The 23876-nt window shown below is 36.3% G+C and overlaps 1 protein-coding gene across 5 annotated transcripts in view; it reads left to right on the top strand.

The window, feature by feature from the left end:
* Window positions 1-22766, top strand: part of luna — a 275265-nt gene extending 252499 nt beyond the window's left edge. For all 5 annotated transcript variants that reach the window (XM_073957985.1, XM_073957988.1, XM_073957987.1 and 2 more), the window contains 3 exons: window positions 10891-12166; window positions 12323-12589; window positions 22068-22766. In XM_073957985.1, the coding sequence (XP_073814086.1) occupies window positions 10891-12166; window positions 12323-12589; window positions 22068-22243 (1719 nt within the window). In that variant the 3' untranslated portion in view covers window positions 22244-22766. The remainder of the gene's footprint in view (window positions 1-10890; window positions 12167-12322; window positions 12590-22067) is intronic.
* The last annotated feature ends 1110 nt before the right edge of the window (window positions 22767-23876 follow it).

The raw sequence follows: 23876 nt of genomic DNA, 5'->3' as shown, positions 1-23876 counted from the left end.
TATTAGACCCACGAATCGCAGAATCGAATTGTTGAATATTTTGGGATGGACGGTTTTGAGGAGTACTAATGAGCAAGGCAGATGGGGAAGCAGGGGGAGACTTAACTGACTTAAGCTCCTCCAGTTTTTCATTAATTGTCGACAAACAAGCGACGTAGCTTTCGCAAGTAGTTTGATACTTTGCGTCGGCTGAAGAAATGTCCTCAGAATTAGTACCCTGGACGGAAAGCAAATGATCCAGATACTTGTCATAAGTATCCTTCACCTTATTCCACAAATCTTGAAGTTCCGTATTACGAATCTCAAGATTGAAAACAGTGTGGTTTTCTGGCCTAATCAGATTAAAACCAGCAATGAATTTGACAACATTGTCAGAAGCACGAATAAATTGTGTGACAGGAGTGACCGACATGATTTAAGACAAGAAAAAACCAAAAAGTATCGACAGAAAATTCAAAAATCTCAAAAAAAAATCACTTTTTTAACTATTTCAGAAAGTCAACTAGACCCGAATGTAGGGTGCACACGGTCTAATTTGCAGAAAAAGATCGGGAGAAATAAGCACGATGGCTAATAGCAACGAAAAGCTTAAAAAAAGTACGAAAAATTTCGAAAAATCACAAGTTCTTGACAAATTAATGAGAAAATCGTCTATTACCAACAGTAGGGTGCACGTCACACTATGTGGTAAAAACGAATTTATCCAAAAATGTTTCGAAAAAAAATTAAAATTGAATTTATAAATAAATATTTATAAATAATTGAAAAAAAATCAATAAAATGTGAATTTAATATATAAATATTATCAATAATGCCGATTGTAGGGTGCTTTATTCGAATAATATCACGAACAATCAATATTTAATCGCGACACGAAATTATATTCGAAAAAAATAACAAACAAAATTTTATTAAAAATTTATCAAAAAAATATTATTTTTTACACTGGTGCCCAAGGTGCGACAGCCAGCAACGAAAACGAATAAAAGAAAGGAAAACACAAGCAGCGTCGCGTCGGCAGAGCGATCAACGTATGTTAGTCAAACCACACACAAACCAACCAACGACAAGAGAGTTGGAAAAAAAAGAAATAAATTGTTGCTAGCTTGTATGGATGCTGGAATTTTTGGGTATTTTTGTTGTTGCGATTAAACAACAAAAACCCAAACGACAAATGAGATTAGAAAATTGTTGGTAGTTTTTAGAATTGCAAATAAAAGGGCACGATGGAGAATAGTAGTGTTGTTATTGTTTTTTCTCACTAGTGGCTGACAATTTCAACGATTAAGGGAATGTGTGTATGTAAGCCCTTAGGTAGAAATAATAAACAAGCACTACAGAATCGATCACCGGCAAACAAATTAAAGCAATAGAATGCGAACAAATGCAAATTAGGCAGAAATTAAATTAGAATAATTTAGATTTTTTGTAAATAATCAGCGAATGTATTAAAATAAAGCACAATATTGGGATTATTGGTTATTTTAATACGATTATTTAGCAAATTGTACGACAATAAGTGGACTGTATGATGGTTTTTATGTTATAACACACGCGTTAAGGCAATTGTAGGGCGACCAGTACGCGACGTAGCGAACGAAATATCAAAAATATCACTTTTTTAAAACCGAAAAAAAAAAGCAAAACAACAACACTCGCGGTATGCTCAATATAAAAGAAACTGAACTACGTACCTTTTAGTAAATGATGTTGTTTGTGGATATTTTGGTTATTTGGATGATTTTTGATGTGGATGATGGTGAGATGATGCGCACTGATGAGGGGGGATGATGATGTTGATGATTTTTCTCCTTTGAAAATAGGGAAAGAAACCAAGATTAGCAACAACTTCAATATGCAGGTTATTGATCCGGCTCGATTGGATCAAAATGTTGGCGTGATACCAGTGTTTGCGAAACCTTTATGCGTGTGTCGTTAACAAGAGCGAAAGAACAAGTGTCGTTGCAGGTGGGCAGAATAACGATACTAAGGCCGTGAACATCAACTACGACGCAGCATTGGAAAGCGCCCCTCTGCATCCGAACTATGCGAATAAAGCTTTCCAGGAGAGGTAGTAGAAAAGAGCGAACTCTCTCCTACAAAGAAGGCTCCTGGAAGAAGTGCAGAGAAGATTTCCCCATAGAGCTCGAACGAGCGGCCAATTAACGTAGTTAATTGTAATGCTGGGAAGGGGAGACAACGTATCGAACATATACATTGGCGTAACCAATGTATCGAACTTATACAGATGGTCTGTCGGAAATTATGTAGTATCTGAAATATATTTCAGATGTATATTACATACGTCAGAAACGTCGTAAACCCTGCAAAAAACAAGGGTTTTGACAATATACACTCCGGTTCATCTGAAAAGAACCCAACAATATTTGCCCACAAATACCATTATATCTGACGATAGGAGAGGAATTGTGAATTATATTTGGTGACATGGAGCGTCCGGCGGTGGGATGTTCTTTATTTTTATACCCTCAGCCTTTAGGCTAAGGAGGGTATATACACTTTGATACAATGAAAATGTGCCTCATCGAAATAATGGTTTTAGACCCCAAGTATGTTTGGACGAAATGTGCTTCAGACAATTTGGAGTCGATCTAGCCATGTCCGTCCGTCTGTCTGTCTGTCCTGCTGGCTGGAGCGCACGATAACTCTCGAACGGATGAACCGATTCGGTTCAAATGTTGGCTTTCGTAATATTTTACCCAAACTTAGTTTAAGTTCGAAGATGAGCTACATCGGTCCACTCCTTCCGGTACCTCCCCCACAAAAGTTCGAAAATGTTCGGAAAGTTTGTGCGCACGATAACTCTTGAAAGGAGTGACCAATTTGGTCCATACTTTGTACAGCGTAAACTTTCTACCAGAGTTATATGAGGTTTCAATATTATCTCAATAGGTCCACTCCTTCGGGTACCTCCCACACAAAACTTCGGAAAAGTTCAGTTTAGGGCCATCTCTCGAATCGCTTTGATTTTTGTTTTACAAGTAGTATTCACTGCCCTCCATACGACTGTACAAGTTTTATACTTCCTGAGAAAACAGCCTGAAAGTTGCAAAAACCCATATGACACCATGTGAGGTGGTTGGAGCGCAAGATAACTCTCGAACGGATCTGCCGATTCTGTCCAAAATTTGGCCTTAGTAATATTTTGTCCAAACATAATTTAAGTTCGAAGATAAGCCATATCGGTCCACTCCTTCAGGTACCTCCCCCACAAAAGTTCAAAAATGTTCGGAAAAATTGTTCGTACGGTAACTCTTGAAGGTAGCGTTCGAATTGGTCCATACTTTACACATCCTAATATATATACCAGATATAGAGCAGGTTCAAATATGGACTATCATTGTCCACTCCATCCGGTACCCCCCACACAAAATTTCGGATAAGTTCACTTTAAGACCTGATATCGAATCTCTTTGATTTTTGTTGAAGCAACTTGCATTCGCTGCCTCAATTACGATGGTAAAAGTTTTTTAGGGGCAAATCCATACTTCTTGAGCAAACAGTCCGAAGAGTGTAATTTTTTACCCCCTATGGCACCATATGTTGTGGCTGGAGATCCACTTCCATAACTGTCAATGTCGATCCATTCCTTTTAGTATCTCTACCGCAAAACTTTTAATTTTTAATCCTAATCAAATTAATTTTTAATCCCTAAATACATACGCATTTTGGAAAAATATTGTTTCAATATACACAGGCTGAGGGTATATCTCTGTCGGCAAAGCCGACTGATACTTTTTTACTTGTTGGACCTATAGATGTCCACAGCCAATGAAACTGGGTGGAACCCATCGATTTGCATTCACTTTCCTGAGATAAAATATAAATTTTTGGATTATAAAAGTTAGAAATTTAAGTTATCTTTACCATATTTCCTGTGTGTCGGACTCATAAATCTATCAAATGTGACTTTTTTGTAATTTTATTGTAGTCTAGAAAATGTTGTATATAATTCAGTATAAAATTTTGACTATAAATTGTTTCTACCGATTTCTTCATAAGAATATTTTTTGGAGCTCTAAGCATTTATTTTCGTCAAATTCCAAGACCCTAATACAAATTTTTTACACAACATTTGTTGGCAATCAACACTCACGGCCTTTATTTATAATTATAAATAGTCTTTTGTTAAAGTTTACCACATCTGACCAAGGGTTTGTGGAAATTCTTAGAGTGGTTCTATCCTGGTGAACCATATCACGCCCTCATAGAATGCAGAAGGTCGTGAGATGAAATCATAGCCAAAATCGTCATGTAGTGCTTTTTGACAAGTGGCGTGGACTATGTATGACACACCATTTGTCTATAAAAACAGGTCCCATTTCTTTGAACAAAAATAGAATGGTAATACAGCATTTGCAGTTGCAGAGAAGTATCATGTTGTCCCTTATTATTTGGAACCAAAGATGACAGATTTTTTCTAGAAGCTTTGTCTGGATTTTGTACAATGCAAATAGCTGATATTTTGGAATTGTTTAAAATTATAAACTAGCTGCTCTAAAAAACTGTTATTCTTGGAGATTTTATAACTTATTATGTATGCATTCAAAACACTTTTGACCACTTCGAAGCCACTGTACCTCATAAGCACCATGGAAAATTTATGCGTTTTCCCACTCAGGTTTTTTCACAAATCTTTTGTGCAGACATTACAATTCAATATTGCCGAATGCCCCAATCATAAAGCGGTCCTCAAAAGTCATTTATGCCAATGCCACAACAAAAATGTTATGTCCAGGAAAAAATCCTTCTTCCTTTCACCCCACCCCCAATTCTAACGATCCTAGCTAGCCCAGCAAGAAATAATAATTTTATTTCTTTTAATGGAAAATGTAAATCAAAATATCAAATCATAAATCACAACATAAATCCTTTTTAAGACAGCATACGTTTTTACCCAACTCAAGTGTGGTTTGTTTGGGGGAGGTAGGAGGAAAAAAAAGACCGATTATGTTTTTATATCTTATTTCTATCACATACTCAAACACTTGGTCCTTGTTCTTTTTTATCGCAAGTGTGGTCACTGTTTTCGTAGTCCTTCTCCTTCTGCTTGCAGCCATTCAACCATACAATCTAACTCATATTCCGTTTGTAAGAGAAGAAAAAAGTGCATGGAATAGAATACGGTTAGGATTTAAAAGCCAATTATTTTCACAGTTATCAAAATAATTTATTACTGCTGGCATATTTGCAGCGAGTCCAAAGACTACAACTATACGAAGAGCGACAAAGACAGAGAAAATGAATATAAGAATCTCCCTATCTAAAATGGAATTCAAAACCATAAAAATGTTTTAAAACATTTATTCACACACTTACAAGTACACAATACACATGTTATTTACGCACACATCCGCATATGTTTAGACTTTTAAATAACCATCCATTTATCCTTCTGCGAACGCATTGAAGATTTACACTTGTTTATATCGGATTGTGTCTGAGAAGAAAGAAAACACAGCCCAAGAAATAAAATCAAAGCAACCAATCATCATCTTATCTATTTAGTTCCGAAGTTAGAAGACGGCATATTGTGTGTGCCTTTTGCGAAGAAAGTGCTAACAGTTTGTATTATTGCCGGTAAAGTTCATAAACTTATAATGCCACTGACAGTTAGCCCACAAATCAGCCTATGAAACAATATGCTTACACATGAATGTTGTTAAAGGTAGTTAAAACAGAACATGTGGCTGTTGTGATGCGTATATTTATTTTCCATTTAGCTGCACAATCAAATTTAGTAGTTTTCCTTCATTTTTTACTTTAAAAAACATAAATTATTTTCCCGGCCATTCATCCATTGTCCTTTAGAATATGCATTATTTTCCCATTCGAATTGTATGACTCTTGCAGTTGCCGTAAGGGTAATTGCTTCTGTGTCTCACTCTATCACTACGTGAGATAAGAGCTTAAAAGCAATTAATATAAAATGGAAAACGATTAAAATTTAAATTGTTATTAAACACAAAAGTAAACATATAGCCAGACATACTTCATATTTATAAACACTCTCACAAGCACACGCACACACACAGACAGACGCATTGAAATGACTAGCATACACTCAACACAAAGGCTTTTCCCCGAACCAACAAGCAAAGCAAACCAATAGCAATGTATCGCTTTTCCAACCAACCATCCATCCATCCATCAGACCAAAAGTAAATATTTGTTTTGCTTTATATTAAATATGTTTCAGTGTGGCGGTAAGTTGCTGTGTGGTAGTGTAGGACAAAAACAAAATCAAATATATACACTAAAATGTACATTAGGTGTAGCATATTTTCATTAAATATAAAGTGTAGTTTCCAGAATTATAATTTTTAATTTTTGAAATTTTACCTTACATGAGATATAAACTGATATTGCTTCCACTCATATGTACTTATATGTATGTTCACTAGGGTGGCCCAAAAAAAAACTTAAAAGGCCTACCCTCTAATAGCTCAGACTATACGATAGCGGCATTTCTCGACATAGAGGGGGCCTTCAATAACGTTAGACTTGAATCCATACACAGCTCTCTAATAAAACTAGGTGTCTCGACTATACTGGTCAATTGGATTGACGGCATGCTCAGTAGCCGAATAATCAATTCAAGCATCGGTGGAAGTTCCATTCGGAAGCAGGTCACTAGAGGTACACCTCAAGGTGGTGTAATATCACCACTACTGTGGCTTCTAGTGATAAATGAAATACTCAAGGATTTTGATAGGCAGCGCATAAAGACGATCGCGTATGCAGATGACGTTGTCATCATGTTCAGTGGGAAGTTCCCACAGACACTATCAGAACTCTTGCAAGGAGCTCTAGTCAAATTATCTAGATGGGCACTTAACAATGGACTCGGAGTGAACCCATCAAAAACAGAGCTAGTTTTGTTCACAAATAAAAGGAAGGTCAGACCATTCACCCTACCAGTGCTGGATGGAGTTAGTCTTGAACTCTCTTCGGAAGCCAAATACCTCGGCGTCATTCTTGACCACCAACTCACGTGGAAAAGGAACGTCGAGGAGCGCACCAAGAGAGGTCTAATAGCTCTATATTCCTGCAAGAACTCCTTTGGTAAGAGTTGGGGCCTGAGACCAAGGGTCGTTCATTGGATCTATACAACCATTGTCCGCCCAATTCTTACTTATGGCTCTCTGGTTTGGTGGAATGCTCTGAACAAAACGACATATCTAAACAAACTGAACAGCGTCCAAAGAGCGGCATCAATTCTAATAACTGGTGCCATGAGGAGCACTCCACAAGCTGCCTTAAATGTGCTACTAGATCTACACCCACTGGACCTAGTAGTGCAGGAACAGGCAGCAATGAGTGCCCTTCGGCTGAAGGAGCTAGGTTCATGGCGCAGTTCGGAACACGGACGAGCTGCAATCGTACGTCGATTCGGACTACCAACGGCCTTGGGGAACATTAGTGACTATATGTCACCACAAATGTCGTTCGAGGCAGTGAAGGTGCATATACCCCATAGGGATGATTGGACACTTAGTAGTAGAGATTTATACCGACGGCTCTAAGATGGAAACAGGCACAGGAGCAGGTGTCTACAGCAATTCCCTGGATCTACGTATTTCATACAAGCTGAACGAACATTGTAGTGTCTTCCAAGCTGAAATCTTTGCGATCAGGAAAGCCGCGGAACTGATTAACAACATGAGAGGGGATATATCTGGACCGGTGACTATCTTTGTTGATAGTCAAGCGGCCCTAAAATCTCTCAAACCCTATATATCAAGTCCGCGGCAGTTCTGGATTGCAAACACGCTTTGGAGCCACTAAAATCAATCGTCACCTTGTGTTGGGTCCCAGGGCATTGCAACATCGAGGGAAACGAGGCAGCCGACGAACTGGCACGCTGCGGATCGGAGTCACAAAACATTGAAATCGACAACTCCATCAAGCCACCACTGTGCCACTTCAGGAGAGAGATAATACAAAAAGGTCGGGAAAAATTCTGCCAGCACTGGCAAAATTTGCCCAGCTGCAGCACATCAAGGGCAATCTGGCCAGTCCCGTCGAAGACAAGAACCGCCTCACTGCTCTCAATGAGGAAACCAGACCTGAAACTAGCAGTGGGGATCATCACGGGTCATTGCAGAACGAGATCCATGACAAGTAAATGGGAAGAAGACTTGGCCGACTACTGTAGGCTTTGCGAGGATGAGGAAGAAATAGAGACGATTGAACACCTTTTATGCCGCTGTCCTATGCTCATTTCCAGAAGACTGTGTACCATGGGGGTACATACCATCCAATCGCTAACAGCATTTAGCCAAGCAGAGCCGACCGATCTACTTCACCTTGCTAAAGGCCTAAATGGCTCCAACGTACTGGGATTGCAACAAACACCACCTCTGCACAGTAGCGTTGTCTAACTCATTCCAACTACATTTCATTTCTCATCCACAGGCAATACACCATCACACCATATCACCACACCTATGGTCTCTTTTAAATCGCACCCATAACCATCAATTCACCAACAATCACCACCACTAACTAAGATGTCAAAATGTCATACACAGACCGGATCAGAATCCACAGAACCTACATCCACAACCACATCACCTACAATCTTCATCCATACACAACCACAGTCAAACATACGTATACACATCACACCAGAATATCTTCAATATCCAGGATGAACACAATGGACCTCAAGGTCTCCGAGTGGAGTGGCTGCCCATACAGCAGCTGCGCATCCTATAACCTAACCTAACCTACCCTCTAAATTGTTTCCATTTGATACAAAAACCTTGTAATTTTATGGCGATCGATTAACCTTAACCCGTACCACCTGAGCGATTTTTGTTCCTATAATAGTTTGCATGGGACAAAAGCTGAATTTTCAGGAAAATTCTCTAAAGGCCGCATTAGTATGGTCTAATCGACGAAAAACTTTACCAGTACATTCATCATCTTTATTTCCATAGTACGTTTTTGTATGGGAGTCAAAGGTGAATTTCCAGAAATCGCTCTACTGGCCACAACTATTTTCCAATCGATGAAAAAAAAATTACCAGTTCATTGTTATGGCCAACAATGAATAAAAATAATAATATTACATTGTTTCAATTTAAGTTTCAGTTCATAAAATTTAAGTCAATTTCTTTCGGCTGCAAATATTGAAATGCCTAATAAACGAATATACATTAAAATGGAGAAAATGCATTTATGATTTCATATCGCATTTGTCATAATTTGTCATAACCATAGAGAAAATACAGAAAAAAGTCAAATTCAATTAAATAATTTGTAAAGCAATTAAAATGTTGTTGTTTTTTAATCTTGATTTGTAAATATCCAGATAAGAAGAGTGCTAAAACTCTATGGATAATTTAAATAAATTTTTTGCTATTTTTCAATATTCAATTGAAAACAACTGAAACTCATCCCCTATTTAAATACTGTTTCGTCTTATTCATGCAAGACTTCTTAAAATTTGCGCACTTTAAATTTATCGCTAACCATCGTTGCACAATTCTAATTCTGTTTTATGTTACGCCTTAAGACTAGTTCGTATTTTAAATTACTGGCATGCATTGATCATCTCGCGGCTGACGCTATGTAAACAACTTTTCAATGAAGGTGCTAATTTAGTATGCACCCGTTGTGCAGTGTGTACTTACACACATGGAGGCCTAACACTTGTCACAGCTATGTTTGGTGTCTGCAAAAATCCAATCATTTTTCCAAAAATCTCCCATCCCACCGACTTGTTGTTGTTAGCCGAGCATCAACAATGTCGGCAGAGTGGAAGTGGAATATGGAGTCATTTGCCTCATTATTCATGTCTATATAAACAAGCAGTTGTTGTGTGTGTGTGTATGTATGTGTTTGCTAGGATGCGTGTTTATTTGGGGTTTACATGATAATACCATGCAGAAGGCTGTTACACAAACATTAAACAAAGTCATGGCAATGACAGTGGCAATGCACCAAATGTAAACAGGACACACGAAATTCCTGTTTTGGGCTTTATGACGTAAACGTCAACATGATACAATGTCAACTTAAGCTCATGATTGGTGGTGTCATGGTAATCGAATACACCGAAAGAAATAAATGGAAAAGTTTCGAAACATTCACCTGTCAAACTCCAAATAATGTACGCTCTTTCCAAAGTTAAATTTATTTCATTAGCACAAGACATTAACAAACTGAAAGAACAAACAATTTGCCTTAAATTAATTGCATTCATAAAATATTGTTGTTTCGAATTTATGATTATACACGTTGCCACATTAATTTCACGCCAAAGATGGTCAGATAAATGTACCAAGGCGGAAACCAAAACTGTGAAGAAACACAATATATGTATGTATGTGTTCGTTACGGGAGCATATTCACTTCCCCACAAACTCCAAACAAACAATTTTTACCAACCAAAATAAAACTTCAAACCAAATTATAAATTTCAAAATGAGCGTTTCAAACAACTCACGAAGTGAATGTATTTCTTTTTTATGCTTCAGCATACAAATTTAACACAAAACAAACAAAGTTACCATGAATAGTCGAGAGGAGCAGGAAGCAGAAACAGGACAGGACGAAGGATTATTTATGACAATTGCTCTGCAAATTGAAATTGAATTAGATACACTTTCTAAGAGAATGTCATATTTCGTTGCGAACCTTGTTAGTGGGGAGACATAAATAAAACAAGGCCAAATGGCCAACTCCCGTTGCCATAATTTCTTGATAATTATGTCGGCCGCAGGCAGATAACTTCATGAGCCATAAATGAAATTAAAAATACCATAAAAGTGACAGCTTTTTAATTTATGAAATACTAAAGCTCATTTTACTTCACTTTACTAACATTTTCTTTCACTTTGCTTCTTCCCCCCTTCGCAGACATGCTATGAACTGGAACGTTATCTACGTGATGAACCCAAGTTGCAGTCCTACAAAAAATTACACAGCGAGATTGATTCATGGGAAATATTTTCAGCTCCAGCTCGCATCCTGGAAGAGCTGAAGATAAAAGAACAACACTTGGACTCCATCTCAACCACCTCATCTGTATCGTCGCATTGTTCCGGCATTTCATGGGATAGTGCGGGTTCGCAATCTTTGAGCTGTTCGGTGGTGGTTAAGAAGGAACGCATCGATGATGATGACGAAGACGAGGCTTTAAACTCGGATAACGGCGATGACAAAATGATGTTAGGTCAGTTACCGCCATCCAGTGAATTGACACAATCTGCGTTGCAAGCATTAAGCACAAGTCAAATGTTGAGTAGTACGAGCTCCACGGCCACCACTACTACCACAGCTGTTACGCAGCAGTGCCCGTTAACGGAAAAGGCTATTAAATTACGGGTATTGGCAACTAAACACGGAGGCAGTCTGAGTCCCCAAAGTGCCAGTCATACCAACAATCACGATTATGCCCTACCCACCCTGACACCTCCCTCATCACCGGAATCCATACGTACGAATATCTCTTCGACTAGTTGCCAAACGGCTCAAATAGATGCCAGTGAGTTAGCCGCTCTTATACAACAGCAACAGAAGCAACAACGCCAGCAGCAATCTTCGCAACAACAACAAACCCATGTGCCACCTACAACTGCCATCTTACGTTTTCCTTCTAATCCCACTGCAAGTACTACAGTTCCTTTGCTACAACAGCAGCAGCAGCCGCAACAGCAGTCACATAACGTACAACAGCAGCAACCGAAGCAAAAACAACAACCTCATACGAACTCCAACTCTACGCCCCAGCAATCTGCCCACCATCATTTGACCATACAGACATCGAGTAGCGCCGCCAATGCCGATTCGCAAGCAGTAAGTGCTCAGCTGACAACAGTTCATAGCGGAAGCAACAGCAATACTGTCACTCCGAACACCAGCAACATTCCACGCAGCACCATTGTACGCCTGACAACGAGTAACGGACAAAAGAGCGGTGGCATCAGTTTGGCACGCGTCATACAAATGCAGGGCGGCAACAGTGGGACATTGTCAGCAGCCGCAGCTGCTCTCCTGAATACAGCACAAGCGGCGGCGGCCGCTGCTGCAGCAGCAGCATCCAATAGCAACGTATCGGGGAATGCTAATGGCTTGACAGCAGCCCAGATAACCCAAAGAGGTACTCAATTGCAGAATCCTCAAGTGACAACATGTAAGTTGAATAAGACAATAAAACGGAACGGAATTCATGTTTCGTTGACTCACTCACTCGCTGAATGGGTTCTGTGACTCACTCACCCATCATAATAATCAAACATAAAATGAAATTTATTTTTATTTTTATTTTCCGCTTTTGTTCTGATTACAGTGACCACAAAACCTCATCAACGTCAACAACAGCAACATCACCTCCAACAGCAGCAACAACAACAAACATCCTCACATCAACAGCAACCGCAACAACATCATCAACAGGAACAACAACAACAGCAGCAGCCGCAACAACAACAAATCCTATTACAGCATGAACACAGTCCCGATGCCAAACGCCGGATACACAAGTGTCAGTTTTTGGGTTGCAAGAAAGTCTATACGAAAAGTTCACACTTAAAGGCTCACCAAAGGACCCACACCGGTAAGTGTTCTTCCCACACCACATCCATCTATTATTGAGCAATTATTTAATTTGGTCTCCAATACTAAAACAATAAAGAACCACTTAAATACACATATGTTATAGATATAAATAAATATGTATATAAACATATGTTCATATATAAATGTTGGTGTTTATATATAAACAAATGTGTAAATGTGCGCATTAACCTTCTCTGAACAATAGAAATCCTAATCACTTTAGTTTAATAAATATAAAATACTTGATAAAAGAGACATAGAAGAGCGCAAACAAATGAATGACAACCCAGCAACAAATTGAAAGTCATGCAGTGTCGAGTAGTGTTTTCTATCTGTTGATTTGCATTTGTTGCCCTAAAACCATTTGTTCAATACAAACATGTACGAGTACATATATTTATTTCTAAAAATGTGTTGCATAACAAAAAAGTTATAAACCACAGTTGCGAACATGTTTGCGGCAATTCAAGAGAAGGAAATTCTTAGAAGAGCACAGTTTGAATGTTTGCCGAATTATGGATAATGGGAAGCCAATATAAAAACCCTTTTAGCAGAAAAAACAAACTTTGCTGCGCTTGGATTTAACAAAGAATGCTTATAAAGTTAATTTTAACATAAATAATAAATTCATTTTATTAATTCTGGGATATTTTTCAATGGTAATTCCATATAAAACCAATTGATCGAAAAAATATTCCATAGTATGCCTCTTTTAGAATGTGTCTGTTCTAAGGAAGCAATGTGTATTTATACATCTTCATGTAAAAATATGGATAATTCATGTGATTGAACTGCATTTTAGATTGCAAACTTTTTGCTGGGAAACTGTCCACAGTTCTCCATGGCGAGGTTTTAGGAACCCATTCATTAACATCATTTACATTCCACTTTAAATAAGTATAATGAGGAATTGGAAATATTAGCGACATACCCAACCCACATTCCACATACATCTAGGTGCCTACATATATTGAACATTTGTTCTAACTTGAATCCCACAGCAATGTAAATACATTTCTCCTCTTTCCGTATATATTCCTTCACTTGTCCATTGAAATCAGTGGCGATTATTATTCCAAAAAAACATCTCAAATTTCAATGGTGAATGATTCTCATAAAGAGACAACGTAATGATCAGACCATCATCATAATTTGGATAATAATTCATGTTGCGACATTCTCCCTTGGATTTCCTGTTGTGATGCCTATAGCATTGTAAAACCATTTCCTAATTGTGTCTCATCTTTTTTCCAGCAAAAACCCAGAGATAACAATATTTTTCTATAATTTTTGTGGCAGAAATACAAACATTTCCGTTTCTTTTTCTTGTCGTTTTTTTTCTGATACTTCTCTGATTTACGCATTCACAGACACACACACCTAAAAAGAGAAACTTTTTGTTACCCCTGCTGCAAATGATGTTAGGAAGCAAAAAAGCAGCGGCCTATTTTGTATTTTTCCCTTTCCGCCAAAAAAGAAGAATATGGCAAAAGGCCCTTTAGCCATAAATTCGTTTGAAAAAAAGAAAGAAGCAAAAATGTTCTCTTTTATATAAATTGTAAGTTTTGTTTTCTTTCGTTTCGCCTTAAATTTCTGTGTGTATTTTGACAGTAGTCCCTTGTTCCGGACTGTGCTTTGCTACAATATGTGACAGAAAAAGGCTTCTAGCGAAATTTGTGGAATGAAGTTTCAAGCCTCAAACCTAATCTCTTCATTCATTGTGGATGAGAAAGAAAAAACAACAGAAAAAGAAAAATACACAGAAAATGTAATGCAGTATGAGTGTGCCTGTGTGTGTATGTGTTGGTGCTGGTATAAGAATTCTAGCGGAAACGTAAATTCGCCAAATCACGCAAATGTCACTCAGATTTAAGTCACATTTATTATAATTTGAGGATATTCCTTGCTTCATGTTCCTGGCAAATCTGTATGTCCCTCTGTATATACTATAAAGAGTGAGTGTGTGTTTGTGTTCACACTCCCAAAGACTGCTAAAACGTCAGATACATTTGTGCTGTGTAGAGACAATATTCACTTTAATAAAGCTCTTCTTTTACTCAGCTCCAGTGTATGTCTGTCTGTCTTTCGGTTTGTACCCAAGGGCTGACTGTTGTGTTGCCTATTGCTAACGGCCACATTGCAATTTTTCTACTTTCAGATAAGCTACGCTGAACCAAACTACCCAGCGCAAATATCAAAAATTAGAAAGACAACTATGACAAACTGTTGTACCGCCCTCGTATATTGTATATCTCTTTTAGGATTTAAATGTTTTTCTACACTTTTTAGTGAACGGCATTTACTTTGGTCACAGCATATTCGTACTTGTCTGCACACCTAGTTACCCAGTAAACTAATTGATTCTATGTTTATTTGATAGTAAGCTAATTATTTTCCTGGGTTCAACTTTCGAACCATCAAAGCCTATACAAATGATTTTAAATTACACATTAAAGCTCAGTACTTTCATATAGGCCTCTTCTCCCTTTCTGGAACAATAAATTAGTTCAAAACAAACAAATTAAAATTCTAGCGGCAATTGTTTGTGTAAATTATGTGGGTTGGTTAAATGTTAAAGTGTGATATTTAAACTAAACTTCATTGAGGGGCTGCTACAGATGGCGTTCAAATGTAAGGTGTTAATTTGTTCAAACCTCTTTTTATTGTCACAGGTTTTCCTTAGTATTAGACCGTCAGTCATAGTGATGGTTAATTTTATTGTTTATTAAAGGTATCCCTGCGATTAGGCACGAGCTGTTCGTCCACCATGTATTTGATGATAGTATAGCTTTGGCCTTGTTATTTATATCCTTGAATTATTTTAATAGCTTTTTTGTTTGTTCAATATCAGATTACACTTCTCTGAATGAATCGTAATAGTATTATTAAAGGTATCCTCAGGTTATTACTTAGTGAATTTTAAATGAAATCTTAGCTGATATCCTTTGATTACTAACGAAATAGCTAATTAATTGATTGCCTGGCTGTTTTGTATTCATTGTTGTAGCAATTAGTATCGCCTACGGAGAAAAGTGATCCCGAAAGTAACAAACATTTATACAGAAAAATAATGTTTCACATTTAATAGCGGTTAGTCCAGAAGTTTATTTTGGATCTGATGTTCGTATGGAAAGAAGGAAATATCGAATATCCCTTTGTATTGAAAAATATACCCCGTAAGATCTCGAAAGATAAGAGAGATAATTAATACTTTTCTCATATCAGTGAAAGTTGCCCGATTGTATTTTTAAATCAGTTATGTAGGACCATTTGTAGAATACCATAGTATGACACTACTTATGGAAATTTTTTTCATTGGCGAAAATGCTGAAGGATTTTCCACAGCCGAACGAACCACTGACCCTATTTGCCCCTCTGTGTTAACCATAGTATGGAAAAATACCAACTCCTCAGAAATGTTGAGGTTGTTGGGTATTACTGAATTGTACGTACGCCTGCCAAAAGTTAACTATATTTATTTTTAGAGGAGTTTCTTAATTGCAACCTTTTAATTTCATTTATTTTGAGTCTGAACATTAAAGTATGGAATATCTTGAAATCGATTTTAGTCTTTTTGACTGGAAACTAACATAGCCAGGGGAATCTTAGTTGATTAATTGATTTCAGTTCTTCCCTGCAAGCTCCTGGTACCTGCTGCAACACTTAATTACCAAACAATATATATTTCTAACATTTGAAACACAAAACACGTAGCCGTATATTCCAAAAAATCACATTCTTTATATAATTTCCTACGTTTTTTTGCAATAGTTTATGTTTGAACAGCTTGATGTTGCTTTCCTGATTGAAACGAGGTCAATTTTTAGTGGTTGAGCTGTTGTTGTTGCTCTTTTATCGGTTTCTTGGCTTTTGCAATTGTGGTGATTGCTTTATTTTTTTAAAGGTTTTGGGATATGTCTGCCAAGCAATGACGTTGGCAAATAAAATAACAGAAGAAAAGGAAACCGGAATGAGGTTAAACCCATAAAATACCCGAATATATATAAAACACTATAGAGTTAAGAAAAAATCAATGTAGAAAAAAAGAATCTCAGTAAAAGCCAAAATTCGGAAATGAACCATACACTACACAACTACATATACACACATACATACATATATAGATATACATGTGTACTTATCTATCTTGCTATGTACAGTACACTCATTTATGGGGAAAGTCAAAAGCAGACACGCACATAAAAATGGCGACAAACTGAAATCGACCCACATAATCATGTAGTTGTTGTTATTATTAGTAATATTCTTTGGTAGAAAAACTGTGCACTAAGATCTCTGCCAACAATAACAAGGACTTCCACAAAAATGCACAAACACTCGCACCATTAAAGCCTTTGACTTGTGCTACTATATTTTTGCTTTGATAGAACAGCTTAGATATGCTCGGAAACAGATACAAGATAGCAGCTACTAATTCATGCTCGTTTGCCACACATAAAATGTCTATGCAGACATTTTTAATAAACGACTACTGCTGCTGCTGCTAGGATGACGACGAGAATTTTCTCCAGGCGGATGTAAGCGCAGTACACAACCGATCGAAGGTAATTTATGGCTTAAGTCGTAGATAAAACCTCAGCAGTTAGAGTAACATGATGATGCATCAGTAGTGGATTACATTCCGCAACACACACACACTCACACTCCACTACAAGGCAAATGCATCAATAAACATTTGTATGTACAAATACATACATATGTATATTGTTGTATAGTTTTGCCTTTGACATCCTTAACGAGCTTTCAACTCATCGAAAGAGAACAACAATTTAATGGCTTAAGTTATAGCCCCTCACAAAGGGGATGTATGTGGGAGAGAAGGGCCAGTTAGCAAGGATTGACACGCCTCTGTAGACCCTTCTGAAGTTTTTGTTGACTGGTTGGTGGAGCAGTAGCGTTGACCTGTGAATTTGTCTTTGCTTCCTGTTTTGAAAAATATTCAGCAATTTATCTAGCAATCATATCATTTTTCATTTTCAAACTTGATGCATTTTTTTGTATACTTCAATGAGCAAAACATATGCATACAAAGTTGAGAAATATCAATATCGATGTGTGTGTGTGTGTCTGTCTGTATGTTGCATAGAATGTAAATTTTTAACTAACCATAAAATTGTATGGTAATCTGGAGTCTTAAGTATATTCTATAGAAATACATACAAATACATTTCGCTCATTTACTTAAAGAGTGGCATAACTCAAAAAACAGTTTTCAGAGTTATCAATATTTATTTTTCTACGAATTCTTGTTTATCTTGTGTCAAATTTTCAAATTGATATCTCCAGAACTCAATGAGTTACAGGTCATTTACCAGGAGTTTGGCAATAATCAACAAATTTACTAGGCACTAAAACACTTTCCAATCATGATTGATCTTCCACATAAATTTAACACCGACATCTGGCTAGCTACTTGCAAAATACGGTAATTATTTTTTTATTTTTTTTCTGTAATAATATTTTTTAAGTAAAAAGTAACATTTTTGTTGGCAAATTAACACACGTTTTTCTCGAAACTGAATCTTTTGAGATGTGACATTCTTTTTAGTAAATGAGTGATACATTTTAATATACAAGAAAAATGCAAAAACTTCACGCTAATGAACATGAGGCCGACAAAATAGACCAGGTTTTAATCTAGGAATCTAATCCACCGCATAATATGCGTTGAATTTTTTAAATTTATCTTAGTATCAAATGCTTTAAACACAGAAACATTTTCCTTTCAAGAGGTTAAATTAATTAGCCAAAATTTCAAAAAAAAAAAACTTTTCAAATTTATTTGAAAAGATCAAAGTTTTTATTTTTAATAGTCATTATTATCAATGACATTTCTCATTGGCTAGTTTGCATAATTCCATAATTTCATTCTACTCGATTCGTTTTAAGCCCCGGGACAAGTAACAGCAATATTTTGTAATGTCATCTCTTAAATATTTAATCCATGCTGTCATTTGTAAGGCATTACAACGATGATACTTTGCCAGCGCAGTGTGCAAAGTTTTATTGTTTGTCGCCTATTTTGCACAAAGATTAAAAGGAATTTTTAATTTTGCTTCTATTAGTTCAGCTTGACAAAGTCGCAAATGAAATCAATTTGTACTTTTGTGTAGCTTGTCTTTTTTTTTTTTTTTTGTTTTCTTTTGTTTTTGACAGAGGGAAAATTAAAATGCTTGTGCTGTTCCGCTTTCTGGTAGCCATTAAAAAGTTTTTAATTACCCTTTAACCAATTACAAAATATCTTAAAGTGCTTGTTTTGCCTAGCGTACCCTGTGGCAAAAGGGTTTGGCTTTGAACGGGGTGGGTGGGTAACAAAACAACACAACAACAGACCACAACTGCCATCGCCGTCACTACTGGAGCAGTGTTGGCCAATTTTTAAAAATTAATAAAAAGGGATAATTAGTTAATGGTCCTTTATTTACTAGCATTATCAAATACATAGAAAATTTTAGATTGCAAAGTTTCATATGTTTGTCTCAACAATTCCCTTGCTATACCTTACGATTTTCAAATCATTGCCTAATCTAATTTTATTGCTGCAATTCAAAGCACAAAGTGAAGCTCCAAAGCAAAAAAAAACTAAATTTCCCAAAAATGCATAGAAGAAGAAATACCAGTTACATTTGAATAAATTGAACAAGTTCCTTTACAAGAAACATTTAATAAAACAAATTAAAAGTCTGGTACTTGTTTTGCAAAGAAAAACTAAACTATAAATCAACAACAAGAACAATTTAACTAAAACACAATCTTGCACACACTCACTTACCTGCAGAATATTCTGCACAGACTTTTCTTGCTTTGCAAGGAATTAACTTTCATTTGAGGATTTGTTGAACACAAAAATTACTTTAGATTACCTTTCACCAAAGATTAAGGCATTTGCTAAGACTATGTAAAAATATTTCATGAACAGTGGAAACGATCGTAGTTTTTGCACTATATACCACACTGTGGTCCAAAGTATAATATTTTGAGGCATAACCTTTAAATATGAAGACATACTTATTTACTTAGATCAGTCAATATGGAAACACTTAATTACATGATTTATTCAAATTCGTCCATACACCTGTCTGCATAGTGTATAATCGTGTTGGAATTAACCAATGTTTTTTGTCCTAAAGACGGTTTGTCTTGTTGTGAAAATTCATAAATATCAAATACAGTACGTTAGATTTTATCTGGAATACCGTTGCACATTGTATTTTGATAGGATTTTGGAACTGTTTTCCAATTACATATTTTTATACCCTCAGCATTTATGCTAACGAGGGTATATACACTTTAATACGGGCAAAATGGATAATAAATAATGGTTTTAGACCCCAAGAAGAAATCCGTTTCAGACAATTTGGAATTGATTTATGTCCGTCCGTCTGTCTGTCTGGCTGGAGCGCTAACTCTCGAGCGGATCAACCGATTCGGCCCAAAATTTGGCGTTCCTATTATTTTGGTCAAAGTTAGTTTAAGTTCGAAGATGGTTTGGTTATATCGGTGCACTCCTTCCGGTAACTTCCCTACAAAAGTTCGTAAATGTTCGAAAAATTTGAGTGCACGATAACTCTTGAAGATACTCGTAGTAACCGATTTTGTCCATACTTTGCTTTTCGTGAAATTTCTACCAGACTTAGATGAGGTTACAATAAGGACTCAATCGATCCACTACTTCGGGTACCTCTTGCCTCAATTAAGACGGTAAAAGTTTTTACAGGGGCAAATCCATACTTCTTGAGAAAACAGCCCGAAAGGTGTACAAAAACACCTATTGCACCATATGTAGTGGCTGGGAGTTCGATAACTCTCAAACTGATCAACCGATTTAGATCAAAATTTGGCCTTCGTCATATTTTGTCCAAACTTAGTTTCAGTTCCAGTTCAGTAGGCAATACCGGTGCACAACTTCTAGTTCTTCTCCCCAATATTTAAAAAATGTCACTAAAATTTTATGCACGATATCTCTTTAACGGGGCAACAAATTTGGTCCAATCGTTGGATCTCCAAATATTACGCCTAATTTTAGTTTAACTTTGCCCATATCGGTCCTCTTCATAGGGTACTTCCCCTGCAAAAGTTTAACATTTTTTGTCTAAGTGCAGTTTAGGGTCTGTTCGAAGATCCTTTGGAAATGTGTACCGATGCTGTTCATTGTTGTCCTGTTTACAGCGATATTATGTTTTCCGTAGACAAGTCCATGCTTCATGGCATACTGGTCCAAAAGTTATACTATGACTGACTGAAATGACTAATGGGCGCGATATCTATCGAAAAGATATGACTCCCAAAATAAAATCCACTTCCATAATGGACTATCTCGGTCCAAGTTCGAAGATGGGTTATATCGGTGCCCTCCTTCCGGTACCTTCCCTACAAAAGTTCGTAAATCTTCGGAAAATTTGGGCGCACGATAACTCTTGAAGATAGTAACCGATTTGGTCCATACTTTGCACTTCGTGAAATTTCTACCAGACTTACATGAGGTTCCAATATGGACTCAATCGGTCCACTACTTCGGGTACCTCCTGCCTCAATTACGACGGTAAAAGTTGCCTCAATTACGACGGTAGAAGTTTTTATAGGGGCAAATCCATACTTCTTGAGAAAACAGCCCGAAAGGTGTAAAAAAAACCCCTATGGCACCATATGTAGTGGCTGGAAAGTTCGATAACTCTCGAACTGATCAACCGATTTGGTTCAAAATTTGGCTTTCGTCATATTTTGTCCAAACTTAGTTTCAGTTCCAAGATGGGCAATACACAACTTCTAGTACTTCTCCCCAATATTTAATGTCACTAAAATGTTATGCACGATATCTTTTTAACGGGGCAACCAATTTGGTTCAAACTTTGGATCTCCTAATATTTTGTCTAAATTTAGTTTAACTTGGGCCATATCGGTCCTCTTCTTAGGGTAGTTCTCCTACAAAAGTTCAACATTTTTTGTCTAAGTGCAGTTTAGGGTCTGTTCGATGATCCTTTGCAAATGTATACCGATTCCGTTCGTTGTGGTCCTGTTTACAGCGATATTATGTTTTCCGTAGACAAGTCCATGCCTCCTGACATACTGGTCCAAAACTGAAATGACTAATGGGCGCGATATCTATCGAAAAGATATGACTCCCAAAATAAAATCCACTTCCATAATGGACTATCTCGGTCCATTTCCTTCAAGTTCTTCCTGCGCAACACTTTTGAACTTTAATCATAATCCACTTTTTTGTCGGCAAGCTCATATGTCCAAAAAGGACCTCAAAATTCTGAAATATATTCGATCTGTTCGTAAAAGAAAATTCACATAGGCTGAGGGTATATCTCTGTCGGCAAAGCCGACTGATACTGTTTTACTTTTTATCTACTTTGATTTAGACATTATTTACAAGGCCGATCTGAACTTTCTTTAAGTTTTAAATATGAAATTGATTAATTTTTTGACTACCTTTAATCTCGTTACAGGCGAAAAACCATACAAGTGTTCATGGGAAGGCTGTGAATGGCGATTTGCCCGCAGTGATGAATTGACCCGCCATTATCGTAAACATACCGGTGCTAAGCCATTTAAGTGTCGCAATTGTGATCGTTGCTTTTCACGCTCCGATCATTTGGCGTTACACATGAAACGTCATATGTAGACTGGGCTGGCAGACGGCAATCACGCCAACAACGTCTATGACAAAAGTGACAACACATTCAAGCCCCCAGCTATCACCACAAATTCAACCATGGTCGTCGGATGGTGATGGCAGAACACTTCTATGGCAACAAGAACAACAACAAAACGTAAATGAAAGCAGTGCAAAATTCCTGGAAATTTATAAAACTGTTATGTTATAAGAATTAAGATTAAGAAGTTGGTAGGATACCTAAATGTAAGTATCAAAAGCAAACAAAACAAAAGGAAAACAAGAAAACAAGAAAACAACCGGTGTACAAATGAAGAACCTACACTACACTACACCCTTTTTCCCCCAGAAAAATATGAAGATATCGAAGCAACTATTGTATGAAGCAAGTAAAAGAAAATTAAATTTTAAGCATTACATGTGCCATCATCATCAGCAGCAACAACAAGAACAACATATTCTCAATGCATTGATGAAAACTCTAAGAAAGCAAACCAAAATCAAATGATTTTCAAAAGCAAACTAAATAAAAGTCGAAGAAATTAGCAAGAAGAAGTACTCACGGTGCACAGTGGGTAAAAATCCAAATTGTTCTTGGTATTGTTTTAGATTTTCATGTTAACTGATTGAAAGCGATATGCCATTGTATTCAACCCACTGTGTCACCACTGTTGCTTAGTTAGCAAAGCAAACAACAGCTTTTCTCTGAGAATGACAACAATTGTTAAGTTAGAACACAGAACAAATCAAATTCTTTTTACCAAAGTAAAGCAATTAATAATTTTATTATTTTTTTATACATAAACACACACACTCTTATTTTTAAAATAATTTAGTATAATTGTTTTTTATATTATTAAATATTTTGTCGAAATTTTGTATTTTTACAAACAAAAGGAATGAAAAAAAAACATAAATGGTGTAAATGCTAAACACTGCCAAAAAATACAAAAAAAATAGGAATTCTGAAAAGTAAATTAAGAAAAAACAAAACGATTTTTTATATTCATAAGAAAGAAAAAAAAAGCAAAAACAAAATTGTATAACCTTTTAAATTTGTTTATTTTTATATTAAAAATGTTCAAGTGCAAATAATCAAGAATGTTTCAAACATTTGTGTTATCGATATAAATATTATTATACATAAATACATAACTAATATAATATAGTTTCTAAGTTCAAACAACACACTCACACACACGCGCATACATGCATATTTATAATTTATTAATTTGTTGATAAAATTATTTTTTTTAGTTCACATTTAACAAAATTTGTCAAATGTTTTTTACTTATTCTCAATTTTATATTTTTCTTTTATTGACAAAATCGAAAATACTTTAGATGTCAATCTGACACATTGTCTGTCTAACCATTCTATTATAATTGCAAGTATTATTTATCCCACTCCCCTTCCATTTAGGATTTAAACGAAATTGAAATGTTTAGAAAAACAAAAACAAAAGAATTAATCGATTATAAAAAAGTGGTTGTGCAAAACTAAATCATCATCACACTCACTCTCGACTCATTTCTAAACAACAACAACAACATCTACAAGAACAACTTTTGGTTGTTAATCCTTAGTCAAAAATCTTTACTCAAAATTTAAAAATAATTTCTAAATTTAAAAGTTATTATT

Source organism: Musca autumnalis, unplaced genomic scaffold, assembly GCF_047663935.1.
Source record: "Musca autumnalis isolate F117 unplaced genomic scaffold, ASM4766393v1 scaffold_5, whole genome shotgun sequence".
In the NCBI taxonomy this organism is placed as follows: Eukaryota; Metazoa; Arthropoda; class Insecta; order Diptera; family Muscidae; genus Musca; species Musca autumnalis.
Note: the sequence above shows the minus strand (reverse complement) of the source record. Positions and strands in the feature narration are given on the sequence as shown.